This window comes from Papio anubis, chromosome 1, assembly GCF_008728515.1.
Source record: "Papio anubis isolate 15944 chromosome 1, Panubis1.0, whole genome shotgun sequence".
In the NCBI taxonomy this organism is placed as follows: Eukaryota; Metazoa; Chordata; class Mammalia; order Primates; family Cercopithecidae; genus Papio; species Papio anubis.
The window spans coordinates 214,318,642-214,338,067 of record NC_044976.1 but is presented as its reverse complement, the minus strand read 5'-3'; the positions used below and the strand labels follow the sequence as shown (position 1 = coordinate 214,338,067).

General features: G+C 40.1%; 1 protein-coding gene across 3 annotated transcripts in view; it reads left to right on the top strand.

The window, feature by feature from the left end:
- Positions 1-360: 360 nt before the first annotated feature.
- Positions 361-19,426, top strand: part of HNRNPU (heterogeneous nuclear ribonucleoprotein U) — a 23,722-nt gene continuing 4,656 nt past the window's right edge. The window contains exons 1-15 of one of the 3 annotated variants that reach the window (XR_001898116.2): positions 477-1,403; positions 2,287-2,398; positions 2,486-2,559; positions 4,570-4,709; positions 5,635-5,734; positions 6,170-6,282; positions 6,729-6,992; positions 7,285-7,404; positions 8,131-8,259; positions 8,362-8,530; positions 8,839-9,093; positions 9,386-9,570; positions 9,948-10,019; positions 10,487-16,127; positions 18,194-18,296. Coding sequence is in view for 1 of the 3 variants with exons in the window: in XM_003893677.5 (XP_003893726.1) it covers positions 713-1,403; positions 2,287-2,398; positions 2,486-2,559; positions 4,570-4,709; positions 5,635-5,734; positions 6,170-6,282; positions 6,729-6,992; positions 7,285-7,404; positions 8,131-8,259; positions 8,362-8,530; positions 8,839-9,093; positions 9,386-9,570; positions 9,948-10,019; positions 10,487-10,540 (2,478 nt within the window). In the remaining 2 variants the exon portion in view is untranslated. Of the gene's footprint in view, positions 1,404-2,286; positions 2,399-2,485; positions 2,560-4,569; positions 4,710-5,634; positions 5,735-6,169; positions 6,283-6,728; positions 6,993-7,284; positions 7,405-8,130; positions 8,260-8,361; positions 8,531-8,838; positions 9,094-9,385; positions 9,571-9,947; positions 10,020-10,486; positions 18,297-19,426 lie in introns of those variants that run through there. The other 2 variants (XM_003893677.5, XR_001898117.2) reach the window with 2 other exon arrangements.

Sequence of the window (19,426 nt, the reverse complement as noted above, 5' to 3'; positions counted from 1 at the left end):
GCGTGTAACAGTTGCCAATGTGTGTTATACCAGTCAAAACGATTTGAAGGAGTTTTAAACGAAAAGCTGGAGAAACATACAAGAAGGCAGATCTAAGATGGAAGAAAAGGCGGATTCGGGTTGAAATGCCAAGTTGAGGACTGAAGAAAGCATTTGGACAAAGCAGCCTCCAGGCTGGGAAGGCGAAAAGCCAAACGAGTATAGCCACCAAAGACCCAGAAAGGCCAATAGATTATGCAGTGAGTCGGTTTAACTGAAAGGCGGTTTCCTTTTCCTCCATTTGCTCAGTCCCAATTGGAAGCGCACTGCGCGGCCTGCGCCGCGCTCTCCGCCCGGGTTCGGCGTGGGGGCGGGGAGGTAAGTACGGTAATGGGCGGGGCCGAGCGCGGGCGCGCTCCGGCTTTCCTCCTGCGCAGCGCTCCCGTCAGCGCAGGGGGCGGGGCGCCTATATTACGTGCGCGGCGCCGCCCCTGCGAGAGGACGTTGCGTGCTCGCTCGCGCCAGGCGAGTCTCCGCGTCTCCCTCGCGAACTCGGTGAAAGGAATTGGCGCCGTTCGACACCAGGCGGATCCGCTCTGCAGCACGACCCCGTCTCCAGCCGCAGCCGCAGCCGCCGCCCGGGCCGAGGAGCAGCCGCAGCAGCCGCCACCAGTGGCCGAGTGAGCGGAGCCGAGTTTGAGGCAGCGCCTAGCGGTGAATCGGGGCCCTCACCATGAGTTCCTCGCCTGTTAATGTAAAAAAGCTGAAGGTGTCGGAGCTGAAAGAGGAGCTCAAGAAGCGACGCCTTTCTGACAAGGGTCTCAAGGCCGAGCTCATGGAGCGACTCCAGGCCGCGCTGGACGACGAGGAGGCCGGGGGCCGCCCCGCCATGGAGCCCGGGAACGGCAGCCTAGACCTGGGCGGGGATTCCGCCGGGCGCTCGGGAGCAGGCCTCGAGCAGGAGGCCGCGGTCGGCGGCGATGAAGAGGAGGAGGAAGAGGAAGAGGAGGAGGAAGGAATCTCCGCCCTGGACGGCGACCAGATGGAGCTAGGAGAGGAGAACGGGGCCGCGGGGGCGGCCGACTCGGGCCCGATGGAGGAGGAGGAGGCCGCCTCGGAAGACGAGAACGGCGACGATCAGGGTTTCCAGGAAGGGGAAGATGAGCTCGGGGACGAAGAGGAAGGCGCGGGCGACGAGAACGGGCACGGGGAGCAGCAGCCTCAACCGCCGGCGACGCAGCAGCAACAGACCCAACAGCAGCGCGGGGCCGCCAAGGAGGCCGCGGGGAAGAGCAGCGGCCCCACCTCGCTGTTCGCGGTGACGGTGGCGCCGCCCGGGGCGAGGCAGGGCCAGCAGCAGGCGGGAGGTAAGAAGAAGGCGGAAGGCGGCGGAGGCGGCGGTCGCCCCGGGGCTCCGGCGGCGGGTGAGTGCTGCGTTGTACGTTGCGCGCGGCGGGAGGCCCGCGCGGGGTGGGGACCGTGCCCCAGGCCTGCCGGAGCCCCGCAGGGGGAGGGAGCCCCGGGCGGGCGGGGGCCGCGGGGAGGGTGGCGGGTGGGGGAGGGGGCGCGGGGAATCCCAGATTAGCCGAGAGGCCTCGGGCTCGGGGCGTGTGTGCGTGTGTGTGTGTGTGTGTGTGTGTGTGACGGCGGTGGCAGCGCCTCCATTATGTGGCTCGAGAGCCGGGGGGAGCTGCAGCTGCCGCTGGAGGGGGAGGAGCCGCGGGCGGGCGGCGGGAGGGAGCCCGGTCGGCCCGCGGTGGCGCCGTCGCGCTGCGTGCGCGCGGTGCGGGCACATGTCTCGGGGGGAGGGGAGAGGCCCCAGGTCCCGGGGCGGGCGCGCTTTGGCGGCTCCTCGCCGCTGTATTGTGCAAGGAGCGCAGGGGCTCGGCGTGACGTCACTTCCTGCGGGAGGAGCCGGGCGGGGCGGGGGGCGGAAGATCAGTACAATGCGGCCGCGGGGAGCGCGGGCCCGCGGGGGAGGGGAGCGCCGCCGCGCCGGGCTCGGCCCCTCCCCCTCCTGCGCCCTGGTCGCGATACACGTGGGCTTCGGGCCTGGGCCGCGCAGTTTTTCTTCGGGTTTCTCGAATCATCGAGGAGACTGGCAAAATTCGTAACGTCTTTAGACTGCGTCACTAGCGCCAATCCAATTCGTAGCTGATTGTTCTTCGAATTCACATTTGAGTCCTCGGTTAAAACCTCAGTTAAAAAGCAGGATAAAGTCGAGCTGCTTTGCCTCTCGGAACGGAAAAGCGCTTTTTTGTTGTTGTTTAGCGGCTTGGCCTCTTATGGGGGTCTTGTGTGTTTTAGGGGACGGCAAAACAGAACAGAAAGGCGGAGATAAAAAGAGGGGTGTTAAAAGACCACGAGAAGATCATGGCCGTGGATATTTTGAGTACATTGAAGAGAACAAGTATAGCAGGTATAGGATGCTCACCTAGTTTTACTTGTCATCCCTTATTCGTTCGTTGATCGGAAAGCTGTATCAGGAGACAATTCTGTCTTTCAGAGCCAAATCTCCTCAGCCACCTGTTGAAGAAGAAGATGAACACTTCGATGACACAGTGGTTTGTCTTGATACTTGTAAGTGAAGCTGTTTCTCCCCAATTATGAAATGCGGTGATGGTTTTTTTTTTTTTTTGCTTCCAAAATGTTAGAAAACTTAATGCTTAAGTGCAGCAAAAGTTGGGTTAGTTTTTTTTAAAAGCAGGAAGAGATAATGGTTTATATTCAGAACTTAGTAGTTTAATATTTAGCACGGCATCAGTTGTATCAAATGGATTATTTTACAGGCTCTAGGAGTTTCATATTTTTATGACTTGAAAGTTCTCGTTCTTAGGAAATGTAAAATTAATGCCAGTTTCTGACTAGCTAACGGAAACTTGTAACACTACCTATAATTTAGCCTTACAGGCTTCTACGATAAAGTAATTCATTTTTTTGTGGAATTATATTAAGTGAGCTATTTGGGCTAGTTAAATATTTACTAATGACTTCTCCCATTAGCACACAAGTATATTCCCTATTCTAAAAGATTGTAATATTACTTTTTCAATAACTGCTCTTTTGTTCTCAATTCCAGTTCAGTAGCTGCTGCTTTAAACATAAGTTGATTTCTTCCAAAGACCTGAGGCAGCAGCAGTGGGCTATCACTGGGCCACTAGCTTTCTTCAGCAGCGAATGGTATCAATGGCAGTGCAGCACTGTAAATACTGCTACTTCACCCAGTTGGGTTGCAATTGAGTATGAGAAAGTATTGCAAACCTCTAAGTGGGCTTTGACTGTCAGACTTGCATTTTTTTTGTTGTTGTTATAAAAAAAAGTAGTTGGTTTAGTGATCAGAATTCACAACTCTGGATGTGATAAATAGACCAAAGAATAGAAATACCTGTTTGAAAGTATCAGCTGTGGTGTCAGCCTGCTCTGTTAGATGGAGGGCATTGAAGCTTAGCTTCTCATGTTTTCTTGTACAATTTGGTTTTATTCAGATTTGTAAGAGTGTAAATGTAAAACTCTTTCTTACTGGAATGTCCTTTACAGAAGGTTGAGATAGTCATCTGAGCCTTTTTAAAGTAAAAAACTGCAGGTGAAAAAGGAGTTAGTTGATTTGAAAGTTTTATGTGAAATTCTGGGTTGTGTAAATAAAAAGTTGCTAGGAATTGGCAAGGTAGTGAAGTGGTGACTCATGCAGGTAATGTAATTAATTGTTAGATTTTTTAGCAAATCAGATAGGCATATGTCAATATAAACACAATGTGGAATTCAAACAATCTGTTGAATTAAATTCTGTTGATTACAGTAATTCTAATTTAAGAAAAATTCCAAACTGTAGATTTATTTTTCTCTGATCAGTAAAAAAAAAAAAAATCGAATTCCAGCTTGACTTGAGCTGTTGAAGTGAGAAGTCTGAGAAGGTGCATGTTAATGAGCCAGTGACCCATGGGTAGCTAGGTTAAAGACACTTTGGATTTGGATAATCCGGGAAGCAGTTAATCCCTCATTGTTGAACAGGCAGTCCTGGGTAAAGAGGACCTAAAATGCTGCACTATTAACAGCATTAGACGGCCAGGTTTGTACTTCATAGATTTAGGCTGTCTTCTTCACAAGTTTTAGAAGAAGAATTTAGGAGCTAGAGCCCTGGTGCAGGATCAACAGCAGCTCATACTCCTGTTTCAAAATAATTTGGTCGTGGCCTCCCTTCAGTTTTAATGTGGCACTGGTAAATCTACCTGGTTCTGGCATGCTTCACTTTGATTTCCTGCTATCCTCTACTGCTTGCCTCTAAATCAAGGTAAAGAGCAGAGCAGGTATGTATTAATGTCACATTGTCTTGATTATTTTAAATACTTAAAATATACATGTTAAACCTTGGTATTAGTTTCAGAGGCAGTTTACTTTTCAGTACATAATTTAAAAGGAGTGACTTGGTGGGAGTGGGGCTTTAAACTGAGAATTGGAACAACAGCATGATGTGGACAAAAGTTGTGCAGCGTTAAGAAGTACATGCAAAAATTAAATAACCAAGTTTTCTCTACATAGCAGATATGTTTACATTGGATGTCAAAAGTAACACAGTATTTGATATAATTACAGATAATTGTGATCTACATTTTAAAATATCAAGAGATCGTCTCAGTGCTTCTTCCCTTACAATGGAAAGTTTCGCTTTTCTTTGGGCTGGAGGAAGAGCATCTTATGGTGTGTCAAAAGGCAAAGTGTGTTTTGAGATGAAGGTAAATGCAATTTTATGATGTTTTTGTTTGTTTTTGGAGACAGTGTCTCACTCTGTCCCCTAGGCTGGGTTGCTGTGGTGTGACCTAGGCTCAACTGCAACCTCCCCGTCCTGGGTTCAAGTGATTCTCCTTGCCTCAGCCTCACAAGTAGCTGGGACTACAGGCACGTGCCACCACACCTGGCTAATTTTTGTATTTTTAATAGAGAACGGGACTCCTGACCTCAGGTGATCCACCCACCGGCCTCCCAAAGTGCTGGGATTACAGGCTTGAGCCACCACGCCCAGCCTTTTTTTTTTTCTTTTTGAAATAGTGACAGGGTCTCACCATGTTGCCCAGGCTGGTCTTGAACTCCTAAACTCAAGTGATCTGCCTACCTGGGCCTCCCAGAATACTGAAATTACAGGTGCTTCATACTGCTAAGTTATCAGAGGTACTTATTTTTGAAGCTTCCTGTAAATGAAAAGAGGAACTTGGAACCTTCATTTTGTTGTGACAGTTAAGTTTGTTATGTTAGAACTTGACATGCAGAGCTAGGCAACTTTTTATTTAGGGTACTTCATTTTTATCAAGCATTTGAAAGGGCCACCAAATAGTGAAAAATAAAATTTGGTTAGATTACAGGTTTTGTTGGCGAGAAAAACATTAAATATATCCTTTAATTGGCTTTAAGTTGAAGACTGACAACATGAACTGTAAAAATATTAACTTTTCTTTTAAATATGGGTCAAATAAGTATTTAACATTTCAAGTTATAAGCACATCAGTTTAAAGTTCTTACAAATATTAGGGATGGGCTAGAGTGTGCCATCTCTTTGTATTTGTAGCTAGAGGAAGATTAGCTCATGACCCTATGAAATAAGCCAGAGTTAAGGGGTTACCTCCTTGGTTTATGATTTTAATTATTTAATGATTCGACTTTCAGGTTACAGAGAAGATCCCAGTAAGGCATTTATATACAAAAGATATTGACATACATGAAGTTCGTATTGGCTGGTCACTAACTACAAGTGGAATGTTACTTGGTAAAGATTCTTTTTGACTGATGTGGGCTCATGAATGTTTAGGAGGGTCTGATATCCTTATTTTTTAACCAGACTAGAAGGCATTCTAAGCCTTTTGTCTGTTTTTATCTATTCTGTTAATACTTCAGACAAGTAATATTAGCACATAGTAGGCACAGGCTACATTTTAGTTTTTGTTCCTTTATTAGAAGTTTATGGTTGAAATAAAATCTTACCCATGATATGCAAATTGTCAACTAATTTGGTCTCTGCACATATATATATTCCTCCTAACTTTCATCAATTCTAGTACAGAGGTAGAAAAGTAATAGTGTCAGTGACAGGTGATTAGGTTATATGCTCGTTTCTCTTGTAGCCTACATTTTAAGTAGTGAAATAGATGAGTCTTTGGACTATTTTAAAAATCTACTTCACGAAGGTTAATTACTTTCTTAGGTGAAGAAGAATTTTCTTACGGGTATTCTCTAAAAGGAATAAAAACATGCAACTGTGAGACTGAAGATTATGGAGAAAAGTTTGATGAAAATGATGTGATTACATGTTTTGCTGTAAGTTAAAGCTAACTTTCTATGTATAAATGGCAAATTAGTATCTATATCTAGGAACTTTTAAGAAGCTTTATTAAGGTCAATCTTCAATAGGAGCAACATAAATACACCAGTCCCTGGGTTAGTATAAATACTCATTCAGCAGTTGAATTGGGAAAATACAGGACATTTTTGAGGAACTCACTAATTTCATTTTGACTGAAAACAAGATGAAATTGACCTAGAAAATTTAGTCTAACTTCTAGGTCACTGTTGTTTCTGGTTCTGGAGATACGTGCTTCATTGTTTGTAACCATCAGATTTCTTAACTGTGTAGCCCTTAGAGGCCACTTAATAGTTGTTTAACCTGTAGCTCCCACAGGATAAGCTTTGCTCCTAATTTTAATTACTAGTTTTTTAGAAAGTTTATAGGAAGCAGATAACTTGAATTTTTTGCTGTTTAACAGAACTTTGAAAGTGATGAAGTAGAACTCTCCTATGCTAAGAATGGACAAGATCTTGGCATTGCTTTCAAAATCAGTAAGGAAGTTCTTGCTGGACGGCCACTCTTCCCGCATGTTCTCTGCCACAACTGTGCAGTTGAATTTAATTTTGGTCAGAAGGAAAAGCCATATTTTCCAATACCTGAAGAGTATACTTTTATCCAGAATGTCCCCTTAGAGGATCGAGTTAGAGGACCAAAGGGGCCTGAAGAGAAGAAAGATTGTGAAGTAAGTGATTTTTTTTTTTTTTTAACTGGCATTTGAATTTGAATGTTGTTTGCCTGGCACAAAATGACATTTAGAAGAGGTAGATGATTAGTCTGTTTACTTTGTGCTGTACATATTTCTCTTAAGTAACTATTGTTTTCCCCTTATGTTGACTGTTACTCTTTCCATAAACACAAATTTTTGTCCCTTAGTATAAGGGCTATGAAGACTTAGATATTTAAATTGGCCTTAAAAGAACAATATTTAAAGAATTATTAGGTGGTGTCTAATGACATTTCATTATTTTCACTAGGTTGTGATGATGATTGGCTTGCCAGGAGCTGGAAAAACTACCTGGGTTACTAAGCATGCAGCGGAAAATCCAGGGAAATACAACATTCTTGGCACAAATACTATTATGGATAAAATGATGGTAAGTAAAATGTTTAGGGCCTGATCTCAGTGTTTAAAATAGACGAGGAGAGGCTGGGCATGGTGGTTCACGCCTGTAATCTCAGCATTTTGGGAGGCTGAGGTGGATGGATCACCTGAGGTCAGGAGTTTGAGACCCACCTGGCCAACATGGCAAAGGCCCATTTCTACTGAAAATACAAAAATTAGCCAAGCGTGGTAGTGGGCACCTGTAATCCCAGCTGCTCGGGAGACTGAGGCAGGGAGAATTACTTGAACCTGGGAGGCAGAGGTTGCAGTGAGTCGAGATCGTGCCATTGTACTCCAATCTGGGCGACAGAGCAAGACTCTTGTCTCAGAAAAAAAAAAAAAGAAAAATGATAGACTAGGAGGTATTCTAGGTAAACCTTTTGCCTTTGTCTCTATCCCTTTTGTTAATGTCTTAAGGTGGGAGGAAAGGCAAGATTAAGTTGGTTCTTTAAGCTCTGTGAGGGTAAACTGCCTTCGGGTGGCTAGGCTGCTGTGTTTTTGAGCACAGGAGCTGCTAGTGTTTCTAGAAGCTAAAAAGAATTAAGTGTAGGGTGTAGGGTCTTGTTACATAGTTTAAGTGACCCTGTTTTTGTAACAATAATGGACAAAGGTAATGTAAAATGTTGCCTGCTTTACATATAGATGAGAGTTGAATTTTAAAAAGCATAACTTATTAAAATTCACAAGTTCAAGGGGAAATTTTAACTTTTGAATATAGGTGGCAGGTTTTAAGAAGCAAATGGCAGATACTGGAAAGCTGAACACACTGTTGCAGAGAGCCCCACAGTGTCTTGGGAAATTTATTGAGATTGCTGCCCGAAAGAAGCGAAATTTTATTCTGGATCAGGTATGCTGTAGCTTTGAAGATGAAAAATATTAACTGATAATTTAGATAGATTGGTGTAGAATTAACATTTAGGGTTGTAAACATAAATTTCTTTTTTTAAAGACAAATGTGTCTGCTGCTGCCCAGAGGAGAAAAATGTGCCTGTTCGCAGGCTTCCAGCGAAAAGCTGTTGTAGTGTGCCCAAAAGATGAAGACTATAAGCAAAGAACACAGAAGAAAGCAGAAGTAGAGGGGAAAGACCTACCAGAACATGCGGTCCTCAAAATGAAAGGCATGGAATTTTAATTTAAGTGTGTTAAATAGTTTTTTTTTTTTTTTTTTTAATTTTTTTTCATGCATATTCTGCTTGTGTAACTTTGTTATGTCTATTAGGACTTACTCCTCTGAAAAGTTAACATCTTTTCCAGCAATACTGATTCAGGAATTACAATTGCACTTGTTAAATATGCATATATGTTTGGTCTATTTCTGTTTATTTTTAGGAAAATACATTACTAAACCTTAATAATTTGTTAGCTTTAGGATTGTGGGGATTTGTGGTGGGTTTCTAAGTTAATAATAGGACTTTGTTTCCTGCAGGAAACTTTACCCTCCCAGAGGTAGCTGAGTGCTTTGATGAAATAACCTATGTTGAACTTCAGAAGGAAGAAGCCCAAAAACTTTTGGAGCAATATAAGGAAGAAAGCAAAAAGGCTCTTCCACCAGAAAAGAAACAGAACACTGGCTCAAAGAAAAGCAATAAAAATAAGAGTGGCAAGAACCAGTTTAACAGAGGTGGTGGCCATAGAGGACGTGGAGGATTCAATATGCGTGGTGGAAATTTCAGAGGAGGAGGCAAGTTAATGTTGAGTGTTCTGTATTTAGTTCAGGATCGAAACAAATGATAATTTTATAGTTTGGATATAGCTGGTTTCTTCCTCATTAATGGTATGCTGTCACAGTAACTAGTATTCATGTAATTTGACAGTAAATACACCTAGGTTATGTTGTTAATGGTTAGAATTAAACATTACTTTTGTCTTTAAACAATTACTTTTGGAGAAAAAGGAACAATCTAGAGGAATCCTGAGTCTTCTGTATAAGTAGGGTACAATGCAATGAAACTAAAACATCTCTTGTTTTTTAGCCCCTGGGAATCGTGGCGGATATAATAGGAGGGGCAACATGCCACAGAGAGGTGGTGGTGGCGGTGGAAGTGGTGGAATCGGCTATCCATACCCTCGTGCCCCTGTTTTTCCTGGCCGTGGTAGTTATTCAAACAGAGGGAACTACAACAGAGGTGGAATGCCCAACAGAGGGAACTACAACCAGGTAATGATTAAAGATCCCTGGAAGCATGATGATATCTGTATAGCTTAATCTGGAAAGTTGTGAGCTTTATGTTGGGGTGTCTTAGTAGTCCATAAGGAACATGATAGGCATTGACATAAGGAAAATTGAACTAGTAATGGTGAAATGAGTCTACTTACTTTTGAGTTTTTTCAGGTGTACTAATTAACAAGTCAGATGCGTTTCTCATAATGAATAAAAAATTAAAACTAAGAAACCAGCAGAGGGTATCCAGAATTTGTATATTGCCTCCTAAGATTAGGGGCTAGCAACCTGTCCATTTCTGCTCCTCTCTCCCACCCCCGCAAACCTAACAAGCGATTGGGCCCAGAGCTCTTAGATCTATTTCCTTTTTGTAGAACTTCAGAGGACGAGGAAACAATCGTGGCTACAAAAATCAATCTCAGGGCTACAACCAGTGGCAGCAGGGTGTAAGTAATTTCTTACGTGGTTTATGTACATTAATTGTATTTTGAGTTCCTAAGATTTATCAGTCTTGAAAAAGATCCTGTCCAGGGATTGAAGTGTTTATAAGTGTTAATAGGGTAAAGTGTGAATCGTGTTGCAGTAGTAGCCATAATCTACCTTTTGAAGGCAAAATAGGTTGAAAATTGCTATAAGTTAAATTTTTTAAATGAAGTAATATTATTTAATATATACAGTTCTTTTTACTGTTAGCTTTAATTGTGTAAACTAACAAATTCATGATGTGTTTCATTTTGTAATGTGTATTGATAATTATGGGATATTAAAACTAAATCTGGTAGAAATCAGAGGTATGACAAGTATAAATTTGTTTCCAGCAAATTACTCTGAATTAGATTCATTGTCATTTCCTAAAAACAGTTTGAGTGGCTTATTGATGTTTTTTCTTTAAAAACAAAATTTTCTCTTACAGCAATTCTGGGGTCAGAAGCCATGGAGTCAGCATTATCACCAAGGATATTATTGAATACCCAAATAAAACGAACTGATACATATTTCTCCAAAACCTTCACAAGAAGTCGACTGTTTTCTTTAGTAGGCTAACTTTTTAAACATTCCACAAGAGGAAGTGCCTGCGGGTTCCTTTTTTAGAAGCTTTGTGGGTTGATTTTTTTTCTTTTCTTTTTTGTACATTTTTAATTGCAGTTTAAAAGTGAATCGTAAGAGAACCTCAGCATTGTGCACGATAAGAGAATGTGTCAGTATTTCAGGGTTCTACATTTTATCTGTAAAATGTGACTTTTTTTTTTTTATCACAACAGAAGTAAAATGTTGCTTTGTACCTGGTGTCTTTTATTAAGAATTTACTCCCCCCATTTCTCACAGAGAATAACAGTCGGGAGTCATTGTCACAATATAATAGAAATGTTAGCAACCAGATTCATGTAAGGACTAAGTGGTCCTCATGAATTGCATTAAGACTCTGTACTGCTCATATTACACTCCATCCTCTCTGTAGTTTGCTGGGTAGTGGAGGGGGTAAGCTAAATCGTAGTTTCTGACAATAACTGGGAAGGATTTTTCTTAAATAACATTGGAATTGGTATAATTGGGATTGAAAACCAAAACTTGGAACTAAGATAGAGAAGATGGAGTGTATGTAGAAGGGCTGTTAAAAATGTAAACCTTGGTTGCATTATTTGTGGAGGCTCAAACTTGTGAAGGTTAAATACCATAATTTTTCCATTTGTTCTGCATTTTGATTCTGAAAAGAAAGCTGGCTTTGCCCATTTCTTATTAAAAAAACTTGTTGTAAATCCAGTTGTCTAATGGGATCTATATGAAGTTAGCCATGTCTGTATGCCCTTCTCCCACAAAATACTGTATAACTAGTGTGCTTGTAGTAGTTAACTCCACCATCTTTGTAAGCTAATGAAATTGTGAGTCACCCATTTATATCTTAATTTTTAATCATGTCAGTTCTTGAATGGGTATCTCCTTAGCCTGCTGATTTCTTTTTCTTTCTAAAGAAAGTGGGTGGAGAAATTAATTTAGACGTTTGTTTGCAATAAAAAGAATTCATTTTACTCTTGTTTTGGGATTCTCGCCATCAAGGTTCAAAATCCCTTTATATAACTCCCAAGAGGAGAAATTTTAAGTGTGTGCTTTCTGGACAGCTTATTTACTCTGCATAGAACATTTAGGTTTTAAAAACTTAAATGTATACTGACAATTGATATATAATTATGAAGTAAAGTTGAATTCTTCCCTTCCCCTCCCCACCAGACAACTTTTAACATATTTAATGAGGGGAAAAGGTACTGGCTGGGAGAAGTTAACACTGAGTTTATCATCTTTACAGAATGCTAATGCTGTCCTCAACTGATTATTTTATATACATATATATGATACATGAAACTCTGGGAACAGATGCTTTTAGAAGCCATCATGCAAGCCAGTCATTGATGTCACTACTACACAACACTGCTAACTTGACTGTAGCTCTGTAATAACATTAGATCCCCTAATTGTAATTATATTGGGTTTGCACAGAACACTTTTAATCTTCCCCTCACCCATGTGAAGTGAGGAATCAGGAGTCAAACTGTAGAACTAAAATTTGACTTCAGTCTAGTGTTTCCTTGGTGTTTTTAGGTTGCTTTTGGTAAGTTTAGGTTTGCTATATTTCTGATTGCTTAGAATTGTTTTAGCCCTTTAAAATCAGATCTTAAATATGAATTCATACTTCTAAGGAATTTTCTTGCTGTAAGCTGGAGTTTTAAGTGATGGTGTAGGTTCAGTTGAGACATTTTTGGAACAAAGGCTAATCCTTAGTTAACATAAGATATTTAACAGTTGAAGATAGTGTCATGGATTTTTACCTTTTCTAGCAAGTAATGCTAAGAACCACTGGCCTGAGCTACTCTTCAGTATACCTTATTACGATTGCATAGGCTTACCTAGAGGAACAGTTTCAGGTTTTGATTCTAATCAGCGTTGTGTCCTAAAGTTGTCCTTTGTGCCTTTAAAAAGTCTTGGATATACCCTGTAGTTTAAAATTGCTTATTAAGGAATTCATTTTATAATTGCAATGGGAAAGTAATGGTCAAGTAACACTAGGTAGACTATCATTCCTGTTTAGCCCAGAGAATTTGGGGAGAGTGTAGTTAAAAATGGTACCCAGAAAAATGTTAAAATTTTTAGTCAAGACTGGAATTAATAGAATTGTCTACACTTGTATGGAAGAAGTGTTTAAGGGATTCAGAGAAGGGAGTGTACCAAATAGCAAGCAACAGGGAGAAAATTAGGTAAGTTAAGAAATATGAATGAGAAACCCGATTTATTGCTCATCCTTCCCATGCCTCCCTAATGGCAAGCAAAAATCTGAACAACTGAAAAGGATGTAGTTCTGGACAAATCCTAACTACCCAAAAGAAACTCACTGTGAGATTGCTGTTGATTTGAGGGGTGCTTTCACTAAGAGGTTATATTTGAAAATAGAATAACATGCTGAGTGAAAACTGGCTTTGGATTGGTCAGCTGCAGTAATACAAAAACAGCAGAGAATTTGAGAAAAGAAAACTAAAACTTAGACTGCTGTGAGATAGAAATGATGTAAATAAAATTATATGGAAAGTTTTCCCTCATATACTCACACATCCTTTGAAGGGCTCTGGCTTTGACCAGTTTATGGCCTTGAGCAAGATGAAATCATGAAATTGAGTCAAATCAATTTGACACTGAAATGACAAGAGGAAACTCTTAAATTTATAAAAACAAGCCCTCATTTGCCTAGGACAGATCCTGTCTATAAAAATAAAGATTGAACCTAGATGTTCTGAGCACTAGCAACAAGGTATTAAAGTTTAAAGGAATTTTCTTTGAAAAAGTTATGAAATTATTCTAGGAAACAACCATAATAGTATTTTAAGGGACTTTCATCTGGGGATTTTATATTCATGAATAGAGTGTATTCTGTATTTAAAATGTCTCATTTGTGGGAATTGAATGACATGTTTTTTGATAAATTTATTCACAATATAAATTGACTTTTTATTCTAGGACCATGTAAATAATGGGTTCCATTGCACAAATAAAAATATTTTAATAGCTTCTTAGGCAGTGGTGTAGACATCTTGGATATAAATAATTGTAGACCTTGTATATTTGGTTTTTAAAAAACTAGCATAAACAGTGAGAGAGGCATAAACATATCTTTTAGAGCCCAAGTGGTAGTGTCTAGCATTGGATATAATAAATGGATGTTTTATAAAGTGTTTCCATAATTCTCTTCCTATACATAAATATAAAATGTCTTGTTTTCAAAAGTGGATGGAACTTGGCTGGGTGTGGTGGCTCACGCCTGCAGTCCTAGCACTTTGGGAGGCCAAGGCGGGAGGATCACTTGAACTCAGGAGTTTGAGACCATCTTGGGCAACATAGTGAGACCTGGTCTCTTAAAAAAAAAAAAAAAATGGATGGAACTTGTAGCAGACTTCTCATCCTGCTTGAGAATGCTCATTTGAGATGTTCCCTTGGAAAGATGAACAGAATGCTGCATCTGAAGCCATTTCTTCCCACCTAACATTCTTAAAATGATTGGAGTCTAAACTTTGTCATTCATTCCTAATTCTGGAGCTCTGAGGTTCAGGGGTTCAGTTTGGTGAATAATTGGGTTTAAGTTTTAACATTTTAGTAATAGTTAATAAAAGCCAACATACATACGTTAAACGCCTGACAATACGTTGCAATTCCTATGCATTGGGACTCACACCCAGCATAAACCGTGCTTTGAGCAAGAATTGGTCAACTACCTGAGATCTCTAAAACAGTCATTTGAATTACTAATTATATAAACCACAAGTCTCTTCGAATTGTTAATTGCCTAAATTTACCCTAAAATTTAGTTAATGCTGCAGTGCCTTTATTATTTAAAGCTTTTTTTTTTGGTGGGGGAGGGCCACAGCTACTCCGTAACTTTAAATTTTAAAGCATGAAGGTGGTCTAGCTAGTATTAGCGCTTGAGTTGGTAGTTACATAGGCTGCTCTTGAATCATCCTGTTTTCTTTGCCTAGGATTAGCACTACAGGTACATATTTGTAAAATAAGCATTAAAAGTACTTTGTCCAGCTAACTCATGTTGGAGTGACCTTTGTCTTATTAACCTTTGTTATGAAACTTAATTAGAATAAGCCCTTGAGAATTTGGAAGTGAGCTATACTACTAATGTATGTATCCCTTTGGAGTAGGTGAAAAACCAGGGGTCACCTAGAGTCTATGTTTTTGAAATTGAACAGAAACAATTCATCTTAATACTTAGTTTTCATTATGTTTAGCTTAATATGTGTGCTAGTTTATTTGGCGTCACACTTATGTCAATCTCAAGTCATGCAGAAATAGCACAGTCTCAGGGAGGAGGTTAGGTGGGAAATTGATGATACGCTTACATTATTGAGTAGGACTATGCTTTCACATCCTAACCAATTGACTAAAAATATAAATGATTGAAATAATTTTTGTTAGTTGCCCCAGGAATCTTTAATAATAGTTTTAAGGGATAGTAGATTGGAAATAGGCAGATGGGTTATATTCATAATGTTAACCTAGAATTACTCAGAAAATATAACACCTATGTAGTAGAATGTGTTGATTGTAAGCCTAGTGTTAGGCAAACATGTTGAAGATGGGCCAGGACATCAGTAATCACTACTTGGTTAGGCAGGTTATTAGGACAGGGATCGTAACCATGTTGTCAGTTTGTAGTTACCCAATTATTGATAAGGAATACTTTCTTTTTCATGCCAGGATTCAGCATATACTTGTGTCTTGAGCAGGTGCTTTGCTTTTAAAGCTGAATCCTGGGCATAAAAAGCTGTATACTGTAGTTGGAAGTGTGAAGTAAATGTCAGTGTAGGTTAGTCTCTAGAGAAATGTCTTCTATAGAGATTGAGGGTTTTTTTGCACCGTTATGGTCACCATACTGTGCCAATGACATAGTTACTCATGAGCATGTCCAGTCTGTCTATATTATTGAAAAATAATGCAGATATTACAGGCTGGAGAGTTAGCATCTGACAGAAGTGCTGCACCATTGTGGCGTGTTCTTCCTACTAGTTAACAATTCCATTCTGAACCTTACAGGAAGTCAAATGAGTTATGTCTAGTAAAATATATGTTGCAAACACTTAAAGCGTTGCCACAAATTGGTGTCAGCCGAGACATTTAAAAAAATTTTAAAACACCAAGAATAGATGTGGCTGGTATGGACACCAGTTTATAAGTGTGACATTAATGCTGCAAAAGTTAAAGCATATATGGAGGTGAGATAACATTAATACCTAAAGAGTTATTGGCTTATTTAAATGTCAACTAACAAAAGGAATTTTTTGAGGCAACTTGTATCCTGTATCTCAGTTGTATGTAGTTAAAGATTGGGAGAATCATGGTCAAGTACAAGAATAAAAGATTCCAACGTAACTTTTTTTTTTTCTTGAAAAGTAAAGCAAACAAATGTGCTGATTTACATTTCATCTCCTTTTCCTTAGTCTGTCCATGTGAATGTGCTGTGTGGAAGAGTTAAAGGGTCCAACTAAATGTTCCAGTGATTCCAATAGGTATTCCAAATTAATTGCTGCTTGTACATTTCGTAGTTACGTTAGGCTTCCAGAATCACTTTAAATAGGGCTCTATTTTTAAAAGATGGGGGAAGAGAGTAATTGGTAACCAGATGGACAGAGTCTCTACAACAGAAAAAAAAGGGTGTTTTCTCTTGCATATCTGAGGTGAAGTGTGTATTCTGTGTGTGCTTAGCAATTGGCAGTCCTCTTGCTTAGGTTTACAGGTGTATGTGCAAATAGACCTGAGTCCTTTCAAAGTTAGATCATTTTTCTGATGTCATCTATTAAACTTCTGGCAATACATTTGTTTTGATCTCCACCCTACTTGGTAGAGTGTAAGTACTTCCTTACAACGTTCTAATGTCAAACAGTGCATAGGAGACCTTTCTGTCCTTGGTTGCCCAAAATCTTTTTCATTTCTATTAAATTCACAAATACTTATTTTTACTAGCTTATGAAAATATGGAAAATAGCTTGACATCCTTTTGGATAATGAAGTGATTAGTTCATATATTGAAGTATATAAAATCAACTAGGAAGTAAATTCAAGACTGAAGGAATGGGAGGGCTTGTGGGAGCTTTGGTTGTATCAGTCCAGGACATGTAATTTTCCATTTCCCTGAAAAAGACTTTAGAGGAATTTATTTTCCCCACTATACACTCCAGAATGTCTTTAGGTGAACTAAGAGGGCTTGGGCTCTATTCTGATTCCAGATGTAGCTATCAGAGTTTGCTTAATGAAATATGGGTCTACTCACAAATAAAGCAATTTAATGGTTTCTGAAGAGTAGGCAACTTACGGTTTCATAACCATTTCTGTTCATTTGAGAAAAATCATAAAACTACAGAAAAGGGAAACATTCATTTCAAAAATAAGCTTTGAATTTAGATGGTAAGGCATGTTTTATTTCACATGACTTCAGGGTATCGGTGAAGAAACATTTTTATGGAAACTTAAACCTTAAGAAGCCAGTATATGCAAAGAATGATTACTTTGATATCCCCTGAGGGTGTGCCATATAATAGGTGACTGATAACATACAGGATTTAATTCTTAGAAGAATTAAGAACAGATACCACCCATTACATTGACCTACCTTTTAAAGTGAACAATAGAAACCTCTCTCAGAATTAGTATTTGCTTATTATCAACATAAAAATACTTAAATGTCCTTATTCTAGAACATGGAAGCATAGGGCAAATGCAATGGTTGAAAGCACTGAAAAATATTTGTAAAACATTTGTAGTGCTCACATTATGAACTTTAATACTTTGAAAAAACTACCTTCATAATTTTTTTATTCTAACAGCTTCCTTTTTAAGAAAACATTTTAAAACATTTTAAAATGGAATTTAATGTGCAAAATAAGTTGTGTAAAATACCAGTATTTTGGGTGGTAGAGGATATTGGTATATTGACCTGGGTTGATGACGACTGGAGTATTTTAAGATAACTACTTCCAAAAATTATTTTATTCTAGAGGACCACTAAAAATCAGAATTACAGCAATCATTTTAATTTTTCTACTTTCCTTGTTAAGATCTTCTGCTTACCCAAAGAATAGTGTATATCTTAACATGACTTTTAAAGGGGTGTCTTGATCCCCATCACAGATTTTTATCTAGGAATAGAAGGATTGAAACCCTATTTGATCCCTAGCTCTTTGCTGAAAAGTGCATAAACAGGAATCCTGAATTTATTATATAGACCTCCTCGCATTATATAATCGAAGCAAAGGGAAACCAGCGATGGAGTAGAGGTACGTAGACTAAAGAGATGCTTGCAAATCAAATGATGGTACCTAGGGATAGTCACATTTTCTTGTTGCCAAACTCAGTCAATATAAATCACAAGTCCAGAGAAGAGCTAGTTAATTTTAAATTCCCTGAGGTCCTTTTACTGAGATGGAAAAGCACAAGCAGTCAAGGAAAACCAAAGAGGGAGGGGCGAGGGAAGGGGAAAGTGCATAAAGCACTTAAAAGATTTTTTAAAAGTAGGTATGATAGATAAGCCACAAGAAGTTTGTAAGACTACTAATAACCATAATTCTATTTTAATCAGCTATTTAGCTGGTACCTACTGCTATATCACCTAGTGTGACATTTCGGAATTAATGGAACAATGAAAGAAGCTGTACGCTGGAGGTTCCAGGTGCTCATGGAAGGTAGGTTACTCTTACAGTTTGAAATTGTGACGTGTGAAAGTCTGGATGAGAGAAGGGGAACCTGGGCTATTTTCATTTTTTTTGAGACCGAGTCTGGCTCTGTCACCTAGGCTGGAGTGCAGTGACACGATCTCAGCTCACTGCAACCTCCGCCCCTCGGGTTCAAGCAATTCTCCTGCTTCAGCCTCCCGAGTAGCTGGTATTACAGTTGCACACCACCATGCCAGGCTAATTTTTATATTTCGTTTTTTAGTACAGACTGGGGTTTCACCATGGTTGGCCAGGCTGGTCTCGAACTTCTAACCATGTGATCTGCCCGCCTTGGCCTCCCAAAGTGCTGGGATTACAGGTGTGAACCACCGTGCCCGACCAGGAACCTGGACTATTTTGTCTAGCATTTATTGACTATTTTGTGCCAGATACTTGGATGAGAATGTAAAGATAAAAATGGCCAAGGTTTTTGCCACTGAGAAACTTAGGCTGTACGTGATGGTACCTGACACTGCTGGTGACCAAGGAAAGCACCAACGATTATAAGACACAAAATAGTGAGAACTTAAAAGGTGATTGTAGTTCCCAGAAGCTAGTGAGCAAAAGAATGGAAAGTTACAGAGAGGAAGTAAAAAAGCCATTCCAAGTGAAACGGAAAAGTTTAAGTGGCAGCGTGGATACGGTATAAAGGTCATAATGTGCCAGGAGCGGTGGCTCACGCCTGTAATCCCAGCACTTGGGGAGGCTGAGGCAGGCACATCACCTGAGGTCAGTTCAAGACCAGCCTGGCCAACATGGTGAAACCCTGTCTCTACTAAAAATACAAAAATTAGCCAGATGTAGTGGCATGCACCTGTAATCCCAGCTACGTGGGAGGCTGAGGCAGGAGAATCGCTTGAACTCGGGAGTTGGAGGTTGCAGTGAGCCAAGATCATGCCACTGCACTCCAGCCTGGGCAACGAGAATGAAACTCCATCTCAAGAGAAAAAAAAGGGTCACAGTGCATTGAAGGTTTAGCAAAAAACTACAGTTTGGACGTAAAGTTGGATGGTAGGGTAGACATTGGTAGGAGAGACTGGAAGTGTCTACTGGTTTCTTCTTATTGAGGGTGGGTGTTACAGACTTTAGTAATTTATTAA